General features: G+C 42.2%; 1 protein-coding gene across 1 annotated transcript in view; it reads right to left on the bottom strand.

Annotated features, from left to right (window-relative positions):
• Positions 1-19,162, bottom strand: part of PELI2 (pellino E3 ubiquitin protein ligase family member 2) — a 73,086-nt gene extending 53,924 nt beyond the window's left edge. Inside the window, exon 1 of the mRNA XM_068399258.1 lies at positions 19,027-19,162. Within this exon, the coding sequence (XP_068255359.1) occupies positions 19,027-19,103 (77 nt within the window). The 5' untranslated portion in view covers positions 19,104-19,162. The remainder of the gene's footprint in view (positions 1-19,026) is intronic.
• Positions 19,163-20,466: the final 1,304 nt, after the last annotated feature.

Genomic DNA, 20,466 nt, shown 5'->3' on the forward strand with positions numbered 1-20,466 from the left:
CATTTTACTCTCATAAAACACTTTAGGAAGCATTCCCTTCTCCAGTACTTCTGGAATACTCGTTGGCATAGTGATCAGTCCTGTGTGTTCGCCACAAGCCTCCTCTTCCCCAGCACCAAATTTACCACTGCCTGCCTAGTTTACTGCTTACCTGTACAGCCTTCAAAGAGGTTCCAGTGGTTCAGTGAAATGCAGTCTGACCTGATAACCCGGAAATTATCAGGCAGATTTTTCAGAAAGAAGGCTGATTTGCATCACTGGCTACTGATTAGGGGTTATTTTTAATTATTTTTTTTTTTTTAGTTACCCTTCAAAAGGTGCTCCCAATTGCTCCTGCCACCATTGGAACTTAGCAGTCAGCTTGACCAAAAGCTGTATACTACGTTTATGGTGCTTTTATGTTCAAATACATAAAAATAATACAGCCTGCCTCTTTCTGATCAGAATCAGAACTGTGGGTTAGCTGAATACACGCCTAAAAGGTTATGCACGCCGTGAAAACAAAACTAAAAAAAAAAATCTTTCAAAGGCACCTACAACAGATAAGCTAGAACGTACTTCCCTCCTTCACGAGGTATACATATTAAATAGAACCTTATCTACTGAAAACACCACAAGAAATCACATGTGAAGTAGCTGGGGTTCTCCAGGGTGACCTTGCTTCTCCCTTGGTGTTCTGGAACAGAACTAGTTGCTCTTCTGGTTCGCAAGTTCCTGACTGAGGGGAAAAAGCCTATTTCTAGCTGCTATGGCCTCTTCTCATTCCCTTCCCCAAGCAATGAAAGAATCTGGTACACTACAGTTCAGATTAATTCATGCTTTTTGAACTATTCCACTCCACACATTCCCTCTGCTGTCAGCAGAACTACCCTGCTATTATAACAACTGTGACATAGTAGTTTAAAACAAAAATGTTTGTTTTATGGAGAATACTTATAGAAAATACAGCTGACTAATCCTCATGAAAGTTTAGCTTATGTAACACAGGCAATTCAAGAAAATACACACCTGATCTATATAAACTTCATCCTATACAAAAAGGATGCTATTGGCTTGCAAATACCAAATCAATTGTGGAATAACTACTTTTAATCAGCTTTATTTACACTACACTTCAAGTTTCTTTCAAAATTCCCAAACCTCTCTGCTATTTTGATACTTTCCCCCTCACTAATGTGGGAAAATAGACTAAGAAAATACAGAAGCAGAGTCGCAAAAGCAACCAGTCTCAAAGTGACATGCACAGGAGTCGGGGCTTTATTACTGATATTTCTTCTGGGGTGGAAGGCACTTACTATAGAAAATTCTTATAATTCTCTTTGACCATATCTTTCTTAGCAAGTGGTTTGTTACTTGCCCCACATTATTTTTCTGGGAAATAATTTGTTACTTCTGCTTTTGTGAAATCACAGATAGCAGACCCTTGCCACCACTTCTGAAAGACAGAAGTTTCTGTAAGTTTCAATTGGCATTGCAACCTTAGTTTAACTAAAGAAATTCAAAATCTTCAATTGCATGTGTTGATGACAAGGTGGAAATAGGCATTTCAAGAGGCAGCAATGGAGGATATTTGCTGCATAGGCTTCCGCAAGACAACCATATAAGCAGCACAGGAGTTTGATTAAAAGCTAATACTCTAGAAGAGCCTAAAGCAGCACACTGATGCAGACTACTAGAGTACCAGGATAAGCTTCAGCTAAAGCAGTCAAATAATCTGACAGTTCCAAACAACTTAGTAGCTGAAAACCTATATAAGCAGCCCAGTTAAGCACTACAGCCAGAGAAAGGAATGATTAGAGTCTCATTTACGACACAGAGTTCTTAAAAGCCATCCATGACCATGATGCTAGTAGGGAAAAAGAGCAGCTACCTTTAACAGGAAAAAAAACCACACAAACTCAAAACCCCCACATTTAAGATACTATTATAGCAATTCCAATATAAGCAATATGCCAAAAGAACATTAGAATGCAAGGGGTGTTCCTTTTAGAAAGCAAAGGGTAAGGGAATCTGTTCTTTCACATAATGACTTCCTTAACAATCCTTATTTCCAACATTTTACTGCTCCCCCCAGCATTCATTTAACAAGGAGGCAATTTCATTCAGTGCTTTAAGCCCATCTCCAAAGCTGTCAACTAAAACCATTCACCACTGCATAAAACCAGCAATGCTAGTGCACAGCAAAATACAGGGTATAAACTAATCAAGTTCATTTCAAAGCATGCTCTTTATTCTAGCTAAAAGAGCATAAGAGGTGGGCAAAGCACCGTGTTTAGAGAATCCTCTTTCCAACCCTAAACCTCTCATACTATAGAGGAAATGCTATTCATCTGAGAACGATCTATAATCTAGCCAAATGCCACTGAAATTGTTTGATACGGCATTTTGTTAAACTAAATACAGATAAAGACGATAGAAAGTGAGATCTAGCTTTTACTGCATTCAAAACAAGTCAGATAAACACAAATCCCTTTCAACAGAAAGTACTATGCACAGCTGGGTTTTGATGCAGAGAGAGAAAGTAGTGAAGGGGAAAGACTGTTTATCCAAAACACCAGAGGCTTAGGATCCACACACTTTTGTATGGTAACAATTTACATTCTTTGCTTAAATACCAGATCAAAAAAAAAGGCTGCACGTTTCAAAATTAAGACAAATTAGACTTCATATAATGCAAGGGGACAAGAGACCTCAGAACACACCTGCCCTGACATATCAAACATGCTCCCAACCTATCTATTTTTGCACCTTCAAGCATGTAAGAAGCACAAGTAAGCTGTGCAAATTTTAGTCTGAGGAACGAATGGTAATAACACCATGTTACATCTGAAACTTCACTACATTAAACATTACGGAGAAACTACATTTCATTCAAAGGACCATTTGGGCCATTTAAAAAAAAAAGCACAATCCAGACAATTCATTTCCTAAGCAATCAAATACTTTCCCTAAAACACTATCAAGGACTATTTCACAGTTCACATTTTCGTAAGAAAGAGTGATAGCTTTCTTATAACTTCAGTTATCCTCCAAATACAAGCAGTTGTAATATCATTTTTGTGATTCTACAGACAAGAAGTTCCAGGATGCCTGTTACTTACAGCTTTCTCAAACACTCAAGCATGACAAGAATCTTCTCAGGTTCATTCCAGTATCTTTTAGCACAAAGGAAAAGATAAAATTTTGCATCCATTTTGTGAATATAGATGATCTCACAGGCAGTGTACTGAACAGAAAATGAATCACTCAACTACTGCGTCATGACCTGCAACATCTGCGTCAAATCCTATCAATTTTAACATCCCTTTTATTTTCCCAGGGAAAAGACAGCCTTACAAATGCACAGCTCCCTGTTCAATCCCAACTGCTTAAGAGAATCCCAAATGTTCGCCTCAGAAACAGAAAATGAAGAATTGGGTCTCCTTCTTTGTAGCACTTGCATTACTGCCTCTCTGAACACAGCCACTTCCTTAGTATCACTGGTGCTGCATTATCATCGACAGCTACAGCAGCCCAGTCAAAGGCAAGATAATCTACCACACAGCCTGCTCCAAGCAGATTTAGAGCAGGTAAGTAAAGAGAAAAAACAGAGTTACCTTTCCACCTTCTAGCGCCCAGCAAGACTGAGAGGTTGAAACCTTCCACATGGAGGTTATTTTAGAGGGCTGCTCCACTACCACCTAGTTGGACCAGGTGTACCAACCTAGCTGAGAATCATGCTGTGGTTACAATTAGCATGTAGTATTCAGTGTGAGTTACTGTCAGAGGTTCCTGCTTTGAATTCTTATTCTCCAAACAATATAAAAAAAAAGAATGGACATTCTATGAGGTAGATGTAGAAATAAAACCAGTGAGACATAAAGAACACACAAAAGGCTGGAAGAACCACTGCACAGCACTAGAAGTCTGGAGAGCACCATGAAGCAATGCAGCATTACACCGAGAACAGCTAGCAAGGAAGCTAAGCAGTACCTGTTCTTTGGTAACAAGTGTGTGTGTGCCCTAAAAACCATACCGGATAAATTATTCTTCATACACTGTTTTAAAGAACCACGTGAAACCTACCAGATCAGTGTGTGTACCATAAGTACATAAGCATCACAGCACAGCTGAAGCTGTGGGGTTTTTAAGTCTTAATAAACCAGAAATTAACAGTGCAGCAATGCAGAGAACTAGACTTCGATATATCTTCTTCAGACTTAAAACACCCTGACAACTTACTAATTCACAGCAACCTTGGGTGTTTGCTTTTATCATAATCTATAACAAAATTAATCAGTCAGCTCCAGCCAGGAAGGATTTTGCAAGGCTGTTAAATGTTTACTGCTGATCAGCAAAACTAATCCTGATCTATACAGCTTTCTGAGAGCAAACTGTTTCAGTTTCACACTTTTACCAACAGAATTTTGAGATTTTTCTTCCCTTAAGAGGACTTCCCAAAATGTTACATCAAAAACACTGACCCTTTACAAGTAGTCTCAGAACACCATCACAAATATTTAAGAATTACGAGGTATCTGCATGCACTTACTAAGAATGAATCAATGTCACAGAAGTGATGTATTCCTAAAGTTTTTCATTTCCAAATGCTCACAGATTCTGACCTCTAGAAGAATCTCACTATACAGCTTCTTGCAGAGAATGCCTGAACAGAGGATTTTGCAGTACCGTTGTCTCCAGATGGGAAGGCGCTTTGTTCTCAGCAATGCAGCAGGACATGGGCTTATGCAAGATAACGATGCAAGACTCTGTTTACATACAGATGCAACCATTGAAACCCTGAAGCCATGCTGAAGGCTCTATAGCAGCTAAGTTTCTTGGAGGACCAAAATTTTCACTTAGTTTATTTGCAGTGCTAATCCAGCCTGCTTACCTCTGGTTACATACTCTATGAACTGAAGTTTCATAAAATTTGGATTTATACATTCCAGCAGATATTAAGTAATGCACACAAGTGGCACAACGGTTTGTAGAACAGAAACAAGTTTAAAACCACATATAGCTCTCCCTCAAATTTTTTCCTTTGGAAATTCAGCTCTTTTTCTTAGCCAAAACCCACAAAGACAGTGAGCATACTATTACTATTTTTGTTCACAAGTTTTCAAAAAACAAGCCACCCCATATGTTTCTCTATCTAGATTTCTTTGATTTTAAAGGCAAGGATGCCCTATAGGGCAAACCACACCAAGAAAACAGAGGATCTGTTTAAAGCAATGTTTCCCAAAGTACAGGCTATAATTCCAAACAGTATTACAGGACTCAGAAGTAGCATTTGCAAGCCAAATGGAAATTCAGCTGTAGAAATAAAGCTCATGAGCCCAAGACTGAAATTGGAAGTGGATTCCCCAGCAAAGCATGTATGAAAAGAGCTAGTTCAGAGACACAGAAATCAAGTAATGGATTACAGCTGGCTGAAGAGATTCCCTTTTGCCCTCAGGTTTTTATACCTGACATCACTCTCCATAAGGGCACCTTGGCCATGATACACTGTTTTCAATTGAATGGGGGAGCAGTACTACACTAAGACATTTTGCAACCTGCTACCCTGCCAGTTTTGCAGACACACAAATTCTTACCTCTTCTCCCTCGCCCAGCTAAAGATACTGCACATGCATTTTAAAAAATAAAGAGCACATTCCCTTGCTGCTCTGTCAATACTTTGGCATTATACCCATAAGACTATCTGTAAGAGTCTCCCACAACTGTTTTACTTTCCTCCTACAGCCCTATCAAAAGTCGAGGAAAAAGCTACAGCATTTGCTTCTATTATGTAGAAATCTCTCAGGCGAGAGATGCCAAAGCTCTACCACGTTGAGGGGTAGCAGAAGATAAGAATAACGTACAGAAACACTCACAGCCCATCAATCTGTTTCAATATCTTTGTAAAACTCAGAAGTAAATCTTCTAGAACTGCCCATTATAACAGAACAAGCCTGAAGTCCACCAGAAAGGCATTCATGTCTGGACAAATCCCAAACAAACTTCTTTCAGAGTTTTGGCCGAGGACAAAAATCCTCAACTAGGCTACTTTACAACCACTTGGAAAGGGAGACTTTTCACATGCAGAAAATTTGATGTTTGTGTTGAGTAACACAGAATATTAGTCTTAGTTCTGAACTGAGCTCATACATGAGGCTGCTAAACTACATGAAACGTTATTTGCAATTCCCAAAACAAAATTTCAGGTTGTGTTCAAAATGCCTCCAAAAAGCTGGTTTTCCAAAAAAAGCAGATACTCGGAGTTATTCTTCAGGGACATCCTTTTCCCCTGAAAAAGCAGATATGAGCTGATCCAAAGCAAAAGTACATACCATCACAAGACCCATGTTCTATACTGAGCACTTCGTGAAGCACACTCACTTAAGGCTTTTCTAGTACCCCAAAAACTATCAGAAATTTTTTTATCCCAAGGCAGTGTGATTTGTACGTACAACACAATAAACATTGACAATACTGAAGTTCTCTTCACAAACACCTGTGACAGGCCTTATGGTGTGGCCCAGGCTGCCACCAGGGATTACACCACTCTTCTACATCCAAACCTCTTCACTATAGTTAGTTGCAGTGCTTAAACATTTGCGCCCATTTCCATTCACTCAAAGTTGACATCGCACCATTATTGCACGCAGTAGAGGTGAAGCAATCACAGTGACAAAGCGAACAAACAAAAAACAAGGAGTTTCATAAGCCAGAGAACCACTAAAGCACGATCTCCTCTGGGTACATGTCTTGCAGTTGGATTCCTTCTTTGTCTACTAAGGTGACAGCTCCAACTGAAGCTTTTCCTCAGAGGTGAGAATCAGTCACATGGATTCCACAATGTTTAACGAGGCAGGGGTGTGAAGGTCTCATTCATCTTACAGACTCTCCTCGAGAGAGCTCAAACAGCGTAGGGAGGCTTTGGAATAAAATCAGTTCAATGGCATACTTCATTTCCAGTTACAGAGTACTGCCTCACCTGTCACTACATCTTTCAGTAAATCACGGAGTATTCATCAGAGGCAGATGGAAAATGACTGGAATAAGGAGCTAATGCCAGCAGAGTTGAGGATGTGGTGTCCTCCAGCAAGAAGACCACCTAGATGGCTGGGAACAGTAGCTACCTCAGACATCTGACTTCATCTGTTTGGGTCATCACGCCAAAAACGGGTCATCACGCCAAAAACTGACTACCTTCTTCTGCCCCTATACAATGTCCCAAAGAGGCATCAGACCCTTGAACAGCTTATCCTACACTACTCCAATACTTCCAAGCAGTTCTAGAGTCACCACAACAAGATTGAAACAGGCACTTGTTCAGAACTTCTCTAGATTTTAACTAGGCTTAATTTATGCCACGACAAACTGCACATCTGAACAGTCATTATCTGGACTTTTGTTCTTCCAAAGCAAAAATAAAACAAACAACGGACAACAGAAAGCTAAAAGATCCTGTCAAATACTGCATGCTATACCACTTATTTTTTTAATTTTGACAACAGCTGTCACTCTGCATAGGTCTGTACATCAAGTAAAATTCCTCTTTCTCCAAAAATGGGCAACAGCATATGTAAAACCTTAGGAGTGGAAGAAGAAAGAAAATGAAAAGTTTAGATGATCCCTAACCAGACCACTCTTTAGACTTAGTCATGAATATAAGTGGGAAGCTAGCTTCATTTAAGTAAACAAAAGAGTGCTTACAATCACTTACACAGGCTTCACTTAGGTCATGCTCAAGTAAGACTGGTTGTGAGGCAGGGGGAGAAGGTCACTTTGCACATCTGGTTTTAATGAATGAGTTGTTGTTTTTACAAATGAATACACTTATTTTCTGGATATTAAAGCGCATCATATATGCTTATCTACCAATATTTCTTTTAGTTTTACTCAACTAAGTGTTTTCCTGTCTTGACTTATGCATGACAAACTGATCTTTAATGCATTTCTCTAATTCTACATAGCACAAAGTATCACACTTTTACCATGTGACAAATTTCACCAGTTCACCAAACTGAGACAGCTGTCTTTTCTCAACTGCCATCTCTGCCCAAAACTTACAAATCAGCCCATACTCATTCTGGCTTGGGTCCGAATAGAGTCTGCAACTGGAACCTTGCCAACCTCAAATCCAGTTCCTTCCTTCCTGCCTGCACTGGCTACAAAACGCCCAGAGGAGAAAGAGCAAATCACTTTTGCCACAGAAAGATGGGCTTACCTTTTAACAAAGCATTATTTTACAATTGTTTTCTCTATGCTGAGAGATTTCCACTGGGTAAAGCCTTAATGTAAACCAGCGTCCTCTAAGGAGTTTAAGGTGCAAACTAGCAATAAACAATCTGAGGCCAATTCCTAAATTGAGTTTAAAGTCACGTTGCACGTAATAAACTAGAAGGGTACGCTGAGCTTGACTTAGACCCTGCTAATCACTTAAACCCTAGCTTTGCTTACAGAGGGAACCGTACTCTGTATTTTGTAGTCTTCCTGCATCCTTACATGGAAAGGTATTTGCTATATTACACCAGCCTCTGCATGCTGGAAACTCAAAACTTGCAATAAAACTAGATATACAGCACTTAAGTATTGCAGCTGGAAGTGTGATTGTGCAACCAAAGAGATAAGGTAGGGCTGAGGCAGCAATGTAACAGCAGTATTTTGTGCTCAAACATTGAAAGTAAGGCGTAAAACAAAAGTCTAAAGTTAAGGCTCTTTTGCTCTGACAGCAAGCAGACTGTGAAAATACTGCAAACAACGGCTTCTTTATCTCTCAAAGGCAAAAGGAGAAACATTTAGAGCTTTAGGGAAAACTCTGTCAACGTCTTGAAAGGGGTGCAGGGGCTCACTACCAAAAAGGGTTATTTAAGAAATGCTTTTGGAATTGTGGAAAAAAATTGCAGCGTACATCCCTAAAAACAAATGAGCAGCTTGCAGTCTCTATCCTGGCACCTTCAGCAAGACATCTTACCTAATGAAAAAAATCTCACCACAGTCAGTACAAGTAAAGCATTTCAGCTTCCACAGACACTGACCATGGTGGTGTCACCACCAAGGTACTGACAGCCCATTCAATCAAATCTTCTGGCAGAATCAGATTAGCGAACACACTTACGAAGAAATCCTCTGTCTCCACTGCTGTTCTGCCAGAGGGGGTACAGACCTGCAGCAAGGCACTGTAGCCTCTCCCATCACACACATGGTTCTGGAAAAGGACTTCTGCCCACAGCCGATGACAAAAGGCCACACACTAAACTCAGGAATTCAAAACTCGCTCCCTGATGCACTGGGAAACTATTCCAGCAAATTTTAAGATTCAGAAAGTAATTCAAAGTAGGTCTCACACGTCTGTTAGCAGAAAGGTTAGGAGAACTACAAGGTAATGAATCCTATTTAATTTGAAAGATTCCTCTCCAAAAGCAAAATGATTTTTGAACCCAAGTATTGAGTTTCACAGCTGTTTGCTCTCAGAGGTCAAGCATGGACTAGGAGGAAGGCAAGTTTGGAAGTACAGCAACATTTTGGTTTATTAGTCAATGTTCCATAAAAAAACAGAGTCCTCCGTGAGCTACAGAACCTTGTCAGAGGATGTGCAGGGAAGCGGGAACTGTACAGCTCTTAGTATCTTTCAACAGCTCAGTCTTTCCTGTGAAAGAAGGACATAGACACACTATTCCTGTTTCAAAGGCTACGACTCCACCGTTACTAAATCAGACATCAACAATCAAAATAAACTCATGCTGTTGCACATGAAGAAATACAGCTGTGCTCATATCAAAGTTTCAGCCCATTAACTTCTGTGTCTAGACTAAACAGTTCTTTCACTCTTCCTAAAGGCACGTGCTAGAGAGTTTGCACATTTGGTCTCCAGTTTATTTGTAATACACAAGAGGAGATTTAAGCTTTTACACCTTCAATTTGTTTAGTTTACTTTCATACAGTGACTAATTGTCTTCACAGTCAGTATCACTTTGTCTTCATCCCTGACATTCACATGCCTTAAGAGAATACACCTCACAAGTTTGAAGCCTGCCTCTTTGTTTAGGCATTACTAAAGCCATCCAGTTTGAAGAATAAAATTGTTTCATGACAGTTTATGAACTTACTGGATTCTAAAATAAAGATAGCATACATATTTGAGGGTGAAGAGTAATTTGAAAGGCTACTAAACACATCACTACAGTTAAATACAAAGATTGCCTTCCAAAAGTGTTTATTAGTTAGAAAGACAGACTAGGACAACACTTCTCCTTTGTCCTCAATTCGTTGAATGTAAAGAGGAAAAAGGAGAATTTTGCAAGAATGGAGATCAGTTAACGTTACAATGCTCAAGCAGAAGACCATAATACTTCTTGGCCTTCATTTTAACTTACTATGTGCCAGCTATCTCTAACTTTTCTTGCCTGTCCCCATTCCTTTGGGGAGGCAGCGTAGTAAACTGACATTCTAAGTTAGTATTTGTTTCACTGTGCAATGGGTTGCTTTCATCTCTGCTTAACACAATTAGTTGCTACACAGTAATGTAGCTATACCACAGTTAATATAAGCAATAAATATGACAGATGAACATTAGGTCTTTATTGCCAAACACTTCATAAGGGCACGTGTGGCCTTCATACCATTCCCCAGCATAGGAACCCTTCTGCTACATGAGATTAGGAACAGCCCCACATCTAGTTCATCCTCCTTGAAGCATGCTAGTTCTATCTACAGTGAGGTCAGGATATGCAGTGTGTCTAAGTCCAACATTAAAGATTATATTGTTAAATGTGGAAAAAAAAAAACTACTCAAAGTAAATCACTTCTAGAATCACAAAACAGGGCTTGCTTACTTTCCCTCCCTACAGAAGAAACAAATTGCTATAGATAGAAGCATCCCTAATAGGTCCTTCAGCAACTGGCACCTTCGTATCATGCCTAATCAAATTGAGCTCATCTCAAAACCACTTTGCTTTTAATACAACAAACTCTTCAGCGCTGTAGATATTGTCTGTATCCATTTTCACAACTGCTGTTTATAATATCTTTCACCTATATGACATTTCTGTTGTGAAACAGAGGAAAGCTTTTAGCTGAATTATTCTTTCTTCACCATAAGCTAACAGCTGCCGCTACCATGAAGCTGCACGCACACTTCTGACTGACCTGACAGGACTTCATACTCTAGCCTTGAAAGAACTAACGAAACTTCAGTGCAAAACAGCTGATACTTGCTATTTTTAGGAACAGAAGTTATACTAATCTCAACAAGTAAAAGCTACATCTAGACAATGCAAGTCCAGTGTCACCTTGTTCACATATCATTCATAACCCAATCATATTAAAATGCCGTGTCCTCCTGCCACACAGCCCCTCAGTAATAAGTTTTCAAAGACTGAATGTTTGTATTATAACTGTTGAAGGTTCGCAGTGCAAAGATTTCCTACAAGGACTGTCGCCTTGTATCTTAAGTTCTATTAACTCCAGCCAACAAGTGCTGTTTGTGGGAAGGGCAGTAGAAAGATATTTTGTAGAGACAGTCAGACCCAAAGACAGGTTACTCTTACTGCTGAACTCCCAGCACCACGATGCCTACTCAGGTGTTAAGAAAACCCCACAAACACCTTACTGCCTGCTGCCCTTCCCCTGCCCCATCTCTGTTCCATTTTAAATCACATAGCCAGAAGTGCACCCATTATATAGTCATGAACAGTACACAGAGACCCAGCAAGAGAGTACTTGCACAAGAGGTCATGTTACAAGGTTAAATGTACAAGTCATACCACAGAAGGGGCACATCTGGTCATCCAGAGAGGATGCACAATGGTGTACCACAGCTGAAGAGCTGGGACAGTGCTGCTCCAGCTATTCCCCTGCCCTCAAAGCACAACGATCTGCTGCTTTGGAAGCCCCTACTGCTCTTGACTGTACTATTTGCTTAACATGAGGACTGAGACCTCTCCTAGGCCACTGCATAATAGGATTAAAACAGTCTAATCCCAGATGTTACTTAGAGTTTGCTAGAGAAGTTACAAATTGGTCCCCCAAAGTATGTGAATGACACTATGATCTCAAGACCCAGTACTAAACTGCATAAAGATACACCAGTAGATGTCTAAAAAATATGAGGCAAAGGTAAGGGAGGCAAAAAATTCTGAACCACATCTTGTCAAGAGGGAAACAAGTCATCTAAAAGAAAATCAGGACCCCTTCAACACAGTGTCAGCATATGCAGGTAATAAAAGTGAAAAATGCAAGGACACCAGTGATATATTTATAAAACAAACAAAATGAGCAGCTTTGCCTTACAAGTCTCTGGAAGTGGGCATGCTCTCTATGCCAGCATCCCTGTTCCTGTCCCTCAAGGTTTAAGCTTGTGACAAGTCACGTGCAAGCTTTTCAGTGGTGACCTTGGGACAGAGCGAGAATAAACATAAGGATATTTGTTGATAAAAGGAAAACCATCATCAACACAAATGAGATTTAGGGTATCAAACAGTACAAGCAGAACAGGATTTGACAGCACAAAGTACATGTAGAAACCAACTAGAGCTTCTGCCTTAAGCTGGGAGCTCAGACTGAATCCTCCTCTACTTCATTTGCCTTGCTGACCACAGGACAAATAAGCCACAAGTATGACAGTACAGCATAACCAAACACAACTCTAGATGACATCACGAGAAGCACTTCTACTAAACATGGAGTAAGACTGCAACTGTACAACATGGTAGAGGAGTCTCCTTTGGAAGGTTTCATACCCATACTCATCACAGATACTCAAGACATTCAGAAACAAAACATGTGCAGACAACACCAAGAAAAACAACACAAGACAATGGCTGCTTCAGCCTAAACAGCTGTTGCCTACAGGCGTGTCTATAGTATTTTGCAAACAGTTGTAAAACTTCTCTGCTGGCACTCTGAACTAATAAACCCTACCTTCAGCAAGGCATGTTGGCTCAGGCTCAGCACCATACTATGCTCGCACAGCTTCTCATTAGCTCAGAGTAAAGGAAAAGGAGGTTTCATCTTCTCAAAGTATCAAGTTGATACGTGCTATCACTACTGAGAAATAAGGACTAAGCAAGTTAGAGAGCAGTATTAACTCCATAACAAATGAGTACAAAACAGCCATCATTTAGTTTGAACTAGATAATAAAAAGTTCCTGACTTCTTAGGAAAAATCTGTTCTCAAGTAACCTTGTAATCACAGTTGAAAAACAGCCTGCTGTTAAGATGGAGCATGAAACAGCTTAAGAAAGATGCTGCTTTCAGCAACAAAAAACAAATCTTAGTAGCCTAGAAAGTAATTTCTAGGTTTATATGCATATTTTAAAGTAGAACCAAGTGGACTTTCACAGCATCTACTCATTCACAAATTTCAGCTGAAAATAGAAAACTACACATCCCTGATTCTGCCAAGATAGGAAAGAAGCAGCTATTTGGTTCTACGTAAGAAATGCATCAAAGGCAAAGTCTTACATTTCTCAGACTTGTTTACTGAGAGTTTTCCATCTTTTAAGAAAATAAATTAAGTCTTCCACTTCTACATGTGACCTACTGCCTGTACATGCCAAAGGGATTAGAGTTTAACTTCCAGAATGCACTCAGTTTCCTTTTTATAACAAGCATTAAACATGCAGATGTTTGATGCTCTGATTTGCTTCAATATAGATTTTATCTTCTAGAATTTGAAGTTTCTGCTCTCTGATTTTACATCAGTATCGAGATGCTGGATACAAACCTGCACTCTGAGAAAGTCAAAAGTACTCCAAGGAACAGGATAGTCGCAGAGAACTAACTCCGTTATGTTTTGTTTCTTAGCTTAAATGAAGCAAAACCTTTGCTCTAGACAGCCACACACAAGCTTTCAGCGAAAAATCCATGAAACTTTCCTCAAATATAGCCCTTTCTACTTTTTTTTTTCTATACTGCAGTTAATGTTCTATTCAGACACAATACTTCAGGTGTTTGATTAATCTACTTGCAAGCTGTGAACCGGCACTGATCACATGTTCTCAATATGCAGCACATAAGATCCATCAGAAACTACTCACAAGACATAAAGGTCTCCAAGAAGCCACTGTCAATATTAAATAAAAAAATTTAAAAAATCAGTTTCTCCAGAACAGCAGCCTTCCAGCTATGACTGTTGAAGCAAATGATTCTCAGAGAATCATGACCTTGAACGTATTTAATGGGTGGCTACCATTATTTGCTATAGACATTCCTTTAAATGAAGCCTAAAGTACATTTTTAAGCGAGGCTCAAAAGCAGAACCCGAGTCATGTAAGCAGTTTCACCAATATATCTACACCATATAGTGCAGAAAATTACAGAACCATTAAATAAAGCTTCAGCTTGATACCAAACAGCAAATAAGGTTTATGCCAGTTTAATGTCATAGCCAGGATGACTCCCCCTCTGCCTTCGGTCCATGAACAGAAGCAAACAGTTATCAAGGACAAGCAGAGTTGTTATACTGCATCTGCGTTTGTCAACACTACTGGAAAACTGCATCAGCTGCTCTTGCTGTGCAGTTCAGGAAGATTAAGAGAGTTCTGTGAAAAGCCAAACAGATAAGTTAAAAACTGGAAACGTGCTTAAAGGTAGGAAACACTTCAGGAATTTTATTTAGCTTGTCAAGGAGGTAGTGGTTAAGGAGCAACTTTGATCAGTCAGAAAAAGCCTGTATGAAAAACAGGAGTCAAAAAAATGGAAGTCCCTTCAGATTAACACAAAAAGACATGTTGCAAATCTAAATTTGCTCCAAGTATAAAGTGGTCCATCAATTAGAACAACTTCCTAAAAGATACTGTAGAATTTATCACCATAAACATAGATGAGAATTTTATTCTCTTTCTTCAAAAGGTTAAATTTAAGCAGAACTACAGCCTGTTTATTTGAGGATGTCCAACGGTCCACTTTAAACAAAGCTCACATAACAACTCATAGTGGCTCCTTCAGACACTGCAGCCTCTAAGTTAACCACTTCATTTATTTTAACAGTTGACTATGGAAAATCTATACATAAAATGTTGACAGCGACTTCAAAGTGACCACTGTAACAACACTGAGCGACAGCCCTTAAGAGTTTTGTCTAGTTAGATAAAAAAATGTATTAGATATTGCAAAACCCATGAAGTCTATTAAGACAAAGTTCTCCTCAGCTGAGGACGCACCAAGCTGCACCTCCTTGCTAATAAGCAGGTAACAGAAATCTTTGTTTAGTAAGAAATATCACATTTACGTGCATACACCTATTAGAAACCCCATCCAAAAGTCCTCAGAATTGGTTGCAATATATCACATTGAAAGTATCTAATGTCAGGTACCAAATCCTTTCACTGCTAGGGAACTCAGGTATTGACTAAAATTTATGCTTCTCTGGTATTCCTCCTTCAACTCACATCATTTTAATCAAGTAACTTTTCTGAGAAGTTAAAGCTGCCCATCGACATCGTTAAATATTGGAAAAGTCTACAAAGATCTACTCATGGCCTAAGTTACATATTTAAATTCATGCAGTCCCAAAGGAAGAGACATTTAACAGCATCAGGCCATTGACACCTGCCTTCAGTGAAAGCCACCCCACCAGCGCCCAGCACGCACGACAAAGCCATGCTGGCCTGAACGACATTATGCCAGATTAAATTCTTCAGAGTGCAATTCCAGCTTGGGGGCAAAAAGGGAGGAGGGGGACAGGACACAGACCTCAAGAGGTTATTTTTGCTTTCCCTAGCATGGTTCTTGACTGGAAGCCACTGTGTATCGCTAACCAGACATCAGACTAGTCAAATAAAGGCTACTGACAAACAACATACTAACACCATGACACTCTGTTCAGGTACTTGTTACAGTATTCAGTACCTCCTTCAAAACTCCCTCCGGCCCCATGTTCCAAAAAATACAAAATGGGCCGTTACTTTGATGGGACTTCAAAGACAGCTTCTTTCTTTTTTTTTTTTTTCCCAAAAAAAATTAGAATATGAATGTTTCTGCTTCACCAAGCAATCCGTAGCCTTTTGTGAACAGATGATGCTAGGAGCAGATGTACACAATCAGATTCCACAAGCAGATTCACAATCAGCAGATGATCTCTTCACCAGCTATCTTGAACTGTCTGGCTTGATTTACATAAACTGTTTTTATTCCCTACAACATTGATTATGTAAACCTCAACAAAATCTTAACCTAGCACGCACTGCCACATCACTTACAGAAAATATGTAACGGACCACTGGGAGCAGGTTATTAGAAATGTGTTTGCTGCAATGACTGACTTCAAACACCTTAGGCTTTACCCTCTGATCACATCAATGCGCAGACAAGCAATCACAACTATTGCAAGACAATACAGGAACGTGTTCTGGGGGGAGAACTACCCACTGCCAAAAGAACGCCTTCCCCTTGATTTACAGCTCAAGTACAGAACAACCCTACTTTAACACTGCTAAGACAGAGCAAGAGCAAAACATAAAGTGAAAGTTTTGTCATCTTAAAAACAGGACTCTCAGTAGATTGCCAGGTATGCCAGCTCCTTTGTTCATCATCCTTTTCACCATCCAATTTAAAAGTCTCACAGCTCAAGACAGAAGTTATTCATCAACATCACAATCAATGCTTTTTTAAAATAAAATAAAATAAAAAAAACACTACACAGTGTCTCAAAACAACTTTTTTTTTTTTAATCTAGCTGTGAAGTCACTCTATCAATTTTAACCAAGCAGTTGTAACAAGAGCTGCGATGCTATGCTTCTGCGGTTCACAGGTCTCAGTTTCACTGTGGGGAGGACAGCAGATTTACATTGTTTTATTTAAACAGAACTCCAGATTACAAGATTTTAATACAAAACAAGTACGAAGAAGTTTTTTGTTTTGAGTCTACTGAACAGATGCTTAAGCCTTTCCAAGAGTTCCTAGTCACAAATATTGAGTCACCAAAGAAAAACAGAGGTATGTTTGTATTATTTATGGCACTACATATAACACTTAAGACATCATCTGATAGGAAATGCAGTAATCAACTCCTAAAGTGTCAAATGGATCTTAAAACCCCAATCTCCAGTCCAAAACCAGAAAACGTGGTTACGGAAGCCATGGCATTTCCTGGACTGCTTCCATCACGCCTACCTATTTCTACATCACACCCACCAAGCACACGGTATCAGTGGCGGTGACAGCCAATGCCCTATTGTCTCAGTGTAGCCTACACAGAGATTCAGCTGCCCATTTGCAGACTTCTCGTTCATGATTCTGCTACAAGGACAAGAGGATTTGTTTGCTTTTTTTAGCACATATAACACCCAGAAGACAGAACCTCAGTAGTTTTAGAGAATGGCTGATACTCACATAAAAACTAAACTCAGTCATATAAAGTTTATTGAAATTTTACCGGCATGTTTCAACACACAGCAGTGAAGATCAAGACCTCTGGCAGAACCGATAAGCTGAGATCAATGCGTTTCCATATTAAAGGAAAAGCACACCAGACTTTGCTAGGTTAAGATCAGAACCAAAACATTTCATACTTCTGTACATTTAACTGCTGCTAAAAATAGCAAAGCAACAAAGAAAAATGCTTCCAGCTGTGCACAAAAAGCCTCTGCAGCACAATATCAATTTATGCACTCTAATTTAATTAAAGATTCAACATTATACTATGACTTTATTGTTAGAGACAGTGTTGCACAGCTGAGGTTACCCTCCATTTCCACAACTGAAAGAGTAAGAATGTTTTATTAAATTTAGTTTGATATGGATATTTCTCCCAAATCAATACTGTTGGACTTGATGATCTTAAAGGTCCTTTCCAACCAAAACAATTCTATGATTCAAGTTACTCGACTTAAATTCAAGTCTTCCAAGTGCCATCTACGTAATAGCTGTATTTTGTTCCACGGTAACTGTATCTTGACCTATTCTCATCACAAGAAACATTTAGCATCCCTTAAGGAAAAAAGGTACCCCACTGGACACATGAGTACCCAGTCTTGACCACTCTTTTTATCTGCTCCCGGAGATTCAAACAGTCATTCTGCTGAGGTGAACGCAGTTCTTTATGAAATGACTTAACCAAAACAAAACAAAAAAATCCCTAATAAACCAGAACAAGGTTTTCTACGACCTTGCAGCAAATATGTAACAGATTCTGGGGGAGGCTGAATAATGCAGCAAGGCTGTAACTGTTCTGCTTCACGGCTGGCTTGAAACCTTTCTATTGTTATTTATTCCTAAAAATTATTCCATTAGCCATATGTTTCTACATATTAAACTATCAAAATTAAGCATCTCTTATAATGTTCACAAGGGCTCCCAGCAAGCACGGCTTAGACGCTTCTCCCTCATCTGCTTCCACGGTGTTCAGTAGAAAGGCTTCAAGCTTTAACAGCAGGGCAAGAGCATAATACCAAGCGGATTACTTCAAGATCCGTATCAAGCTGAGAAAATAAACATTTCCACTACGAATCTGCATGTAAGCGCTTCATCCCCGCCCCCCCTCCTAATTCCAAAGTCATCTCCCCTGCAATCTTCGAGGAGGACGCCGTCTCCCGGAGCGAAACCGCCAGGCAGAGCTCAGCAACCGGCTGCGGCGAAGCACGGCGCCTCGGCGGCACCTGCGAGCGGCACCGGCGGCAGGACGGGCCCGGGGCTCTCCCCGCGGCCTCCCCCGGCAACTCCGCACATCCCCGCAAGCCCGCACAAAGTTTCCTTCCACCCCGCCGCGCCGTCCCCGCAGGCCCCGCGGTCTGGGTGCCTGCCGCCGGCCCTCCCCCCTGCCGAGCCGCGGCCGCCGGGCCGAGCCGCGCTCTGCTCACGGGGCCAGTCACTGCGGACGGGGACGGGGCGGCCGCCCCCCCCCCCCCCGCCTCGGCGGGGCACGGCGCGAGCGGGACCCCAACGGCCGCCCCGCGCACTCGGGCGGGGGAAAGGCGGGAAGCGGCGCGCGCCCCTCCCCGCTCCGGGGGTCTCGCGCCTCCCTCAGCTGAGGGGACGGGGCGCCCCCGCCGCCCCGGGACGGGCCCCGCCGCCGCGCTCCCCCCGCTCCGCGCCGCGGCGCCCCTCCACAGCGCTCACCCCAGCACCACCAGCTCCCCGTACTTGACGGGTTCCTTGTTGGGCGCGCAGTGCTCCTCCTGGCTGGGGGAAAACATGGGGCCGCCGCGAAGCCACCCGCCGCTGCAGGCGAGTCCCGAGCGGGCTCCGCGCTGCGCCCCGCACTGAGCCGGCGGCCGCCCGACGACGGCCACTACACCCGGGGCTGGGGGGGGGCGGAGGGAGGAGCGCCGAGGGGGACGTACCAACTCACCGCGGCAGGGGGCGGGAGGAGCACAGCGGTGCCCCCCCCCCCACCTCCTGCCCGGCTACACGTGGCCCCGCCCCCTCCGCTCCCATTCACCGCCCGCGGAGGGGGCGGAGCGCAGCGGCACGGAGCCCCGCCCCCTTCTTGGCACCCCACTCCCCCCCATCGCTCGCAAGTGGTACGGCCTGGCTGTGTTATGTAAACATAGAGTAAAGGGGACGGGGCCGCTCTTAAAGGGGCCGCGCTCCGGCGGGGGGGGGGGGGGCAGGGGGCGGGGCTCTGTGTCACCGTGGGGTCCCGACCGCGGAGGGGAGCTTGAGGGGGATGTTCTAGGTCACATGCCTGGGGGGGGAGAGCGTCCTGGGGTCCAGGTCACCTGGGGGGCTGGGTCACTGTGTGGGGTTCTAGATCACCTCCTGCCCCCGAGGGGTGTCAAGATGCCTGGGGGAGGGTCTTTAGACCCACAGCTGCCTGGAGGCCTGGTTCTACATCACTTAGGGCTCTGGGTTATCTCATGTCTGGGCCGGGGGTTCTAGATCACCTCAGGGTTTTGGATCCTCTCTAGGGGCTTCAGGCCACCTCCTGCCTGGGAGGTTGGTTCTGAGTCACCTCCATCTGGGGGGGGGGGGCTCTAGATCACCTTCCCATGGCTCTAGATTGCTGTGGTGCTCTGGATTCCCTCCACAGATCTCCTAGGTCATCTCCTGCCCCAGAGGGAGGGAGCTCCAGACCACCACCCACCTCCTACACCTTCACCACAGTCTCCAGCATGGTGATCTCAAGCAACAAGGGCACCATCAGCTTCTGTGCTTGTGGCCAAGGAACGACTGCTCCGGGGTCTCTCATCCCTACTTGAGGAAGGAACTGTAGAGCTCACCTTGCAGCCTCTTCTCTCCAGTGTCGTCTTCTGAGGCTGCAGAAACACCCCCCCCTCCACCTTTGTTCTTCGGGAAGATCTTTATAAAGCCAGTGCTTTGCAATGCTCCAACTCATCTCTCCAGGCATGACCACCATCCCCAGTGTCACAGGTCTGCTCCAAAGCTGGGCTGGAGCTTCTTTATTCCTTCAAAAAAACTCAATTTCTGAAAAAAAAAGAAAGAAAAAGTCTGGAATGAAAGCAGGTGACGCAGTATTCCTGAGGCCGTGACCCCTCCCTGGAAGCCCACCCCCCTCAGCGCTCAAGCACAAACACATTTTCACTCCATTTCTGACAA

The sequence above is a fragment of the Nyctibius grandis genome, chromosome 4 (genome assembly GCF_013368605.1).
Source record: "Nyctibius grandis isolate bNycGra1 chromosome 4, bNycGra1.pri, whole genome shotgun sequence".
NCBI lineage: Eukaryota > Metazoa > Chordata > Aves > Nyctibiiformes > Nyctibiidae > Nyctibius > Nyctibius grandis.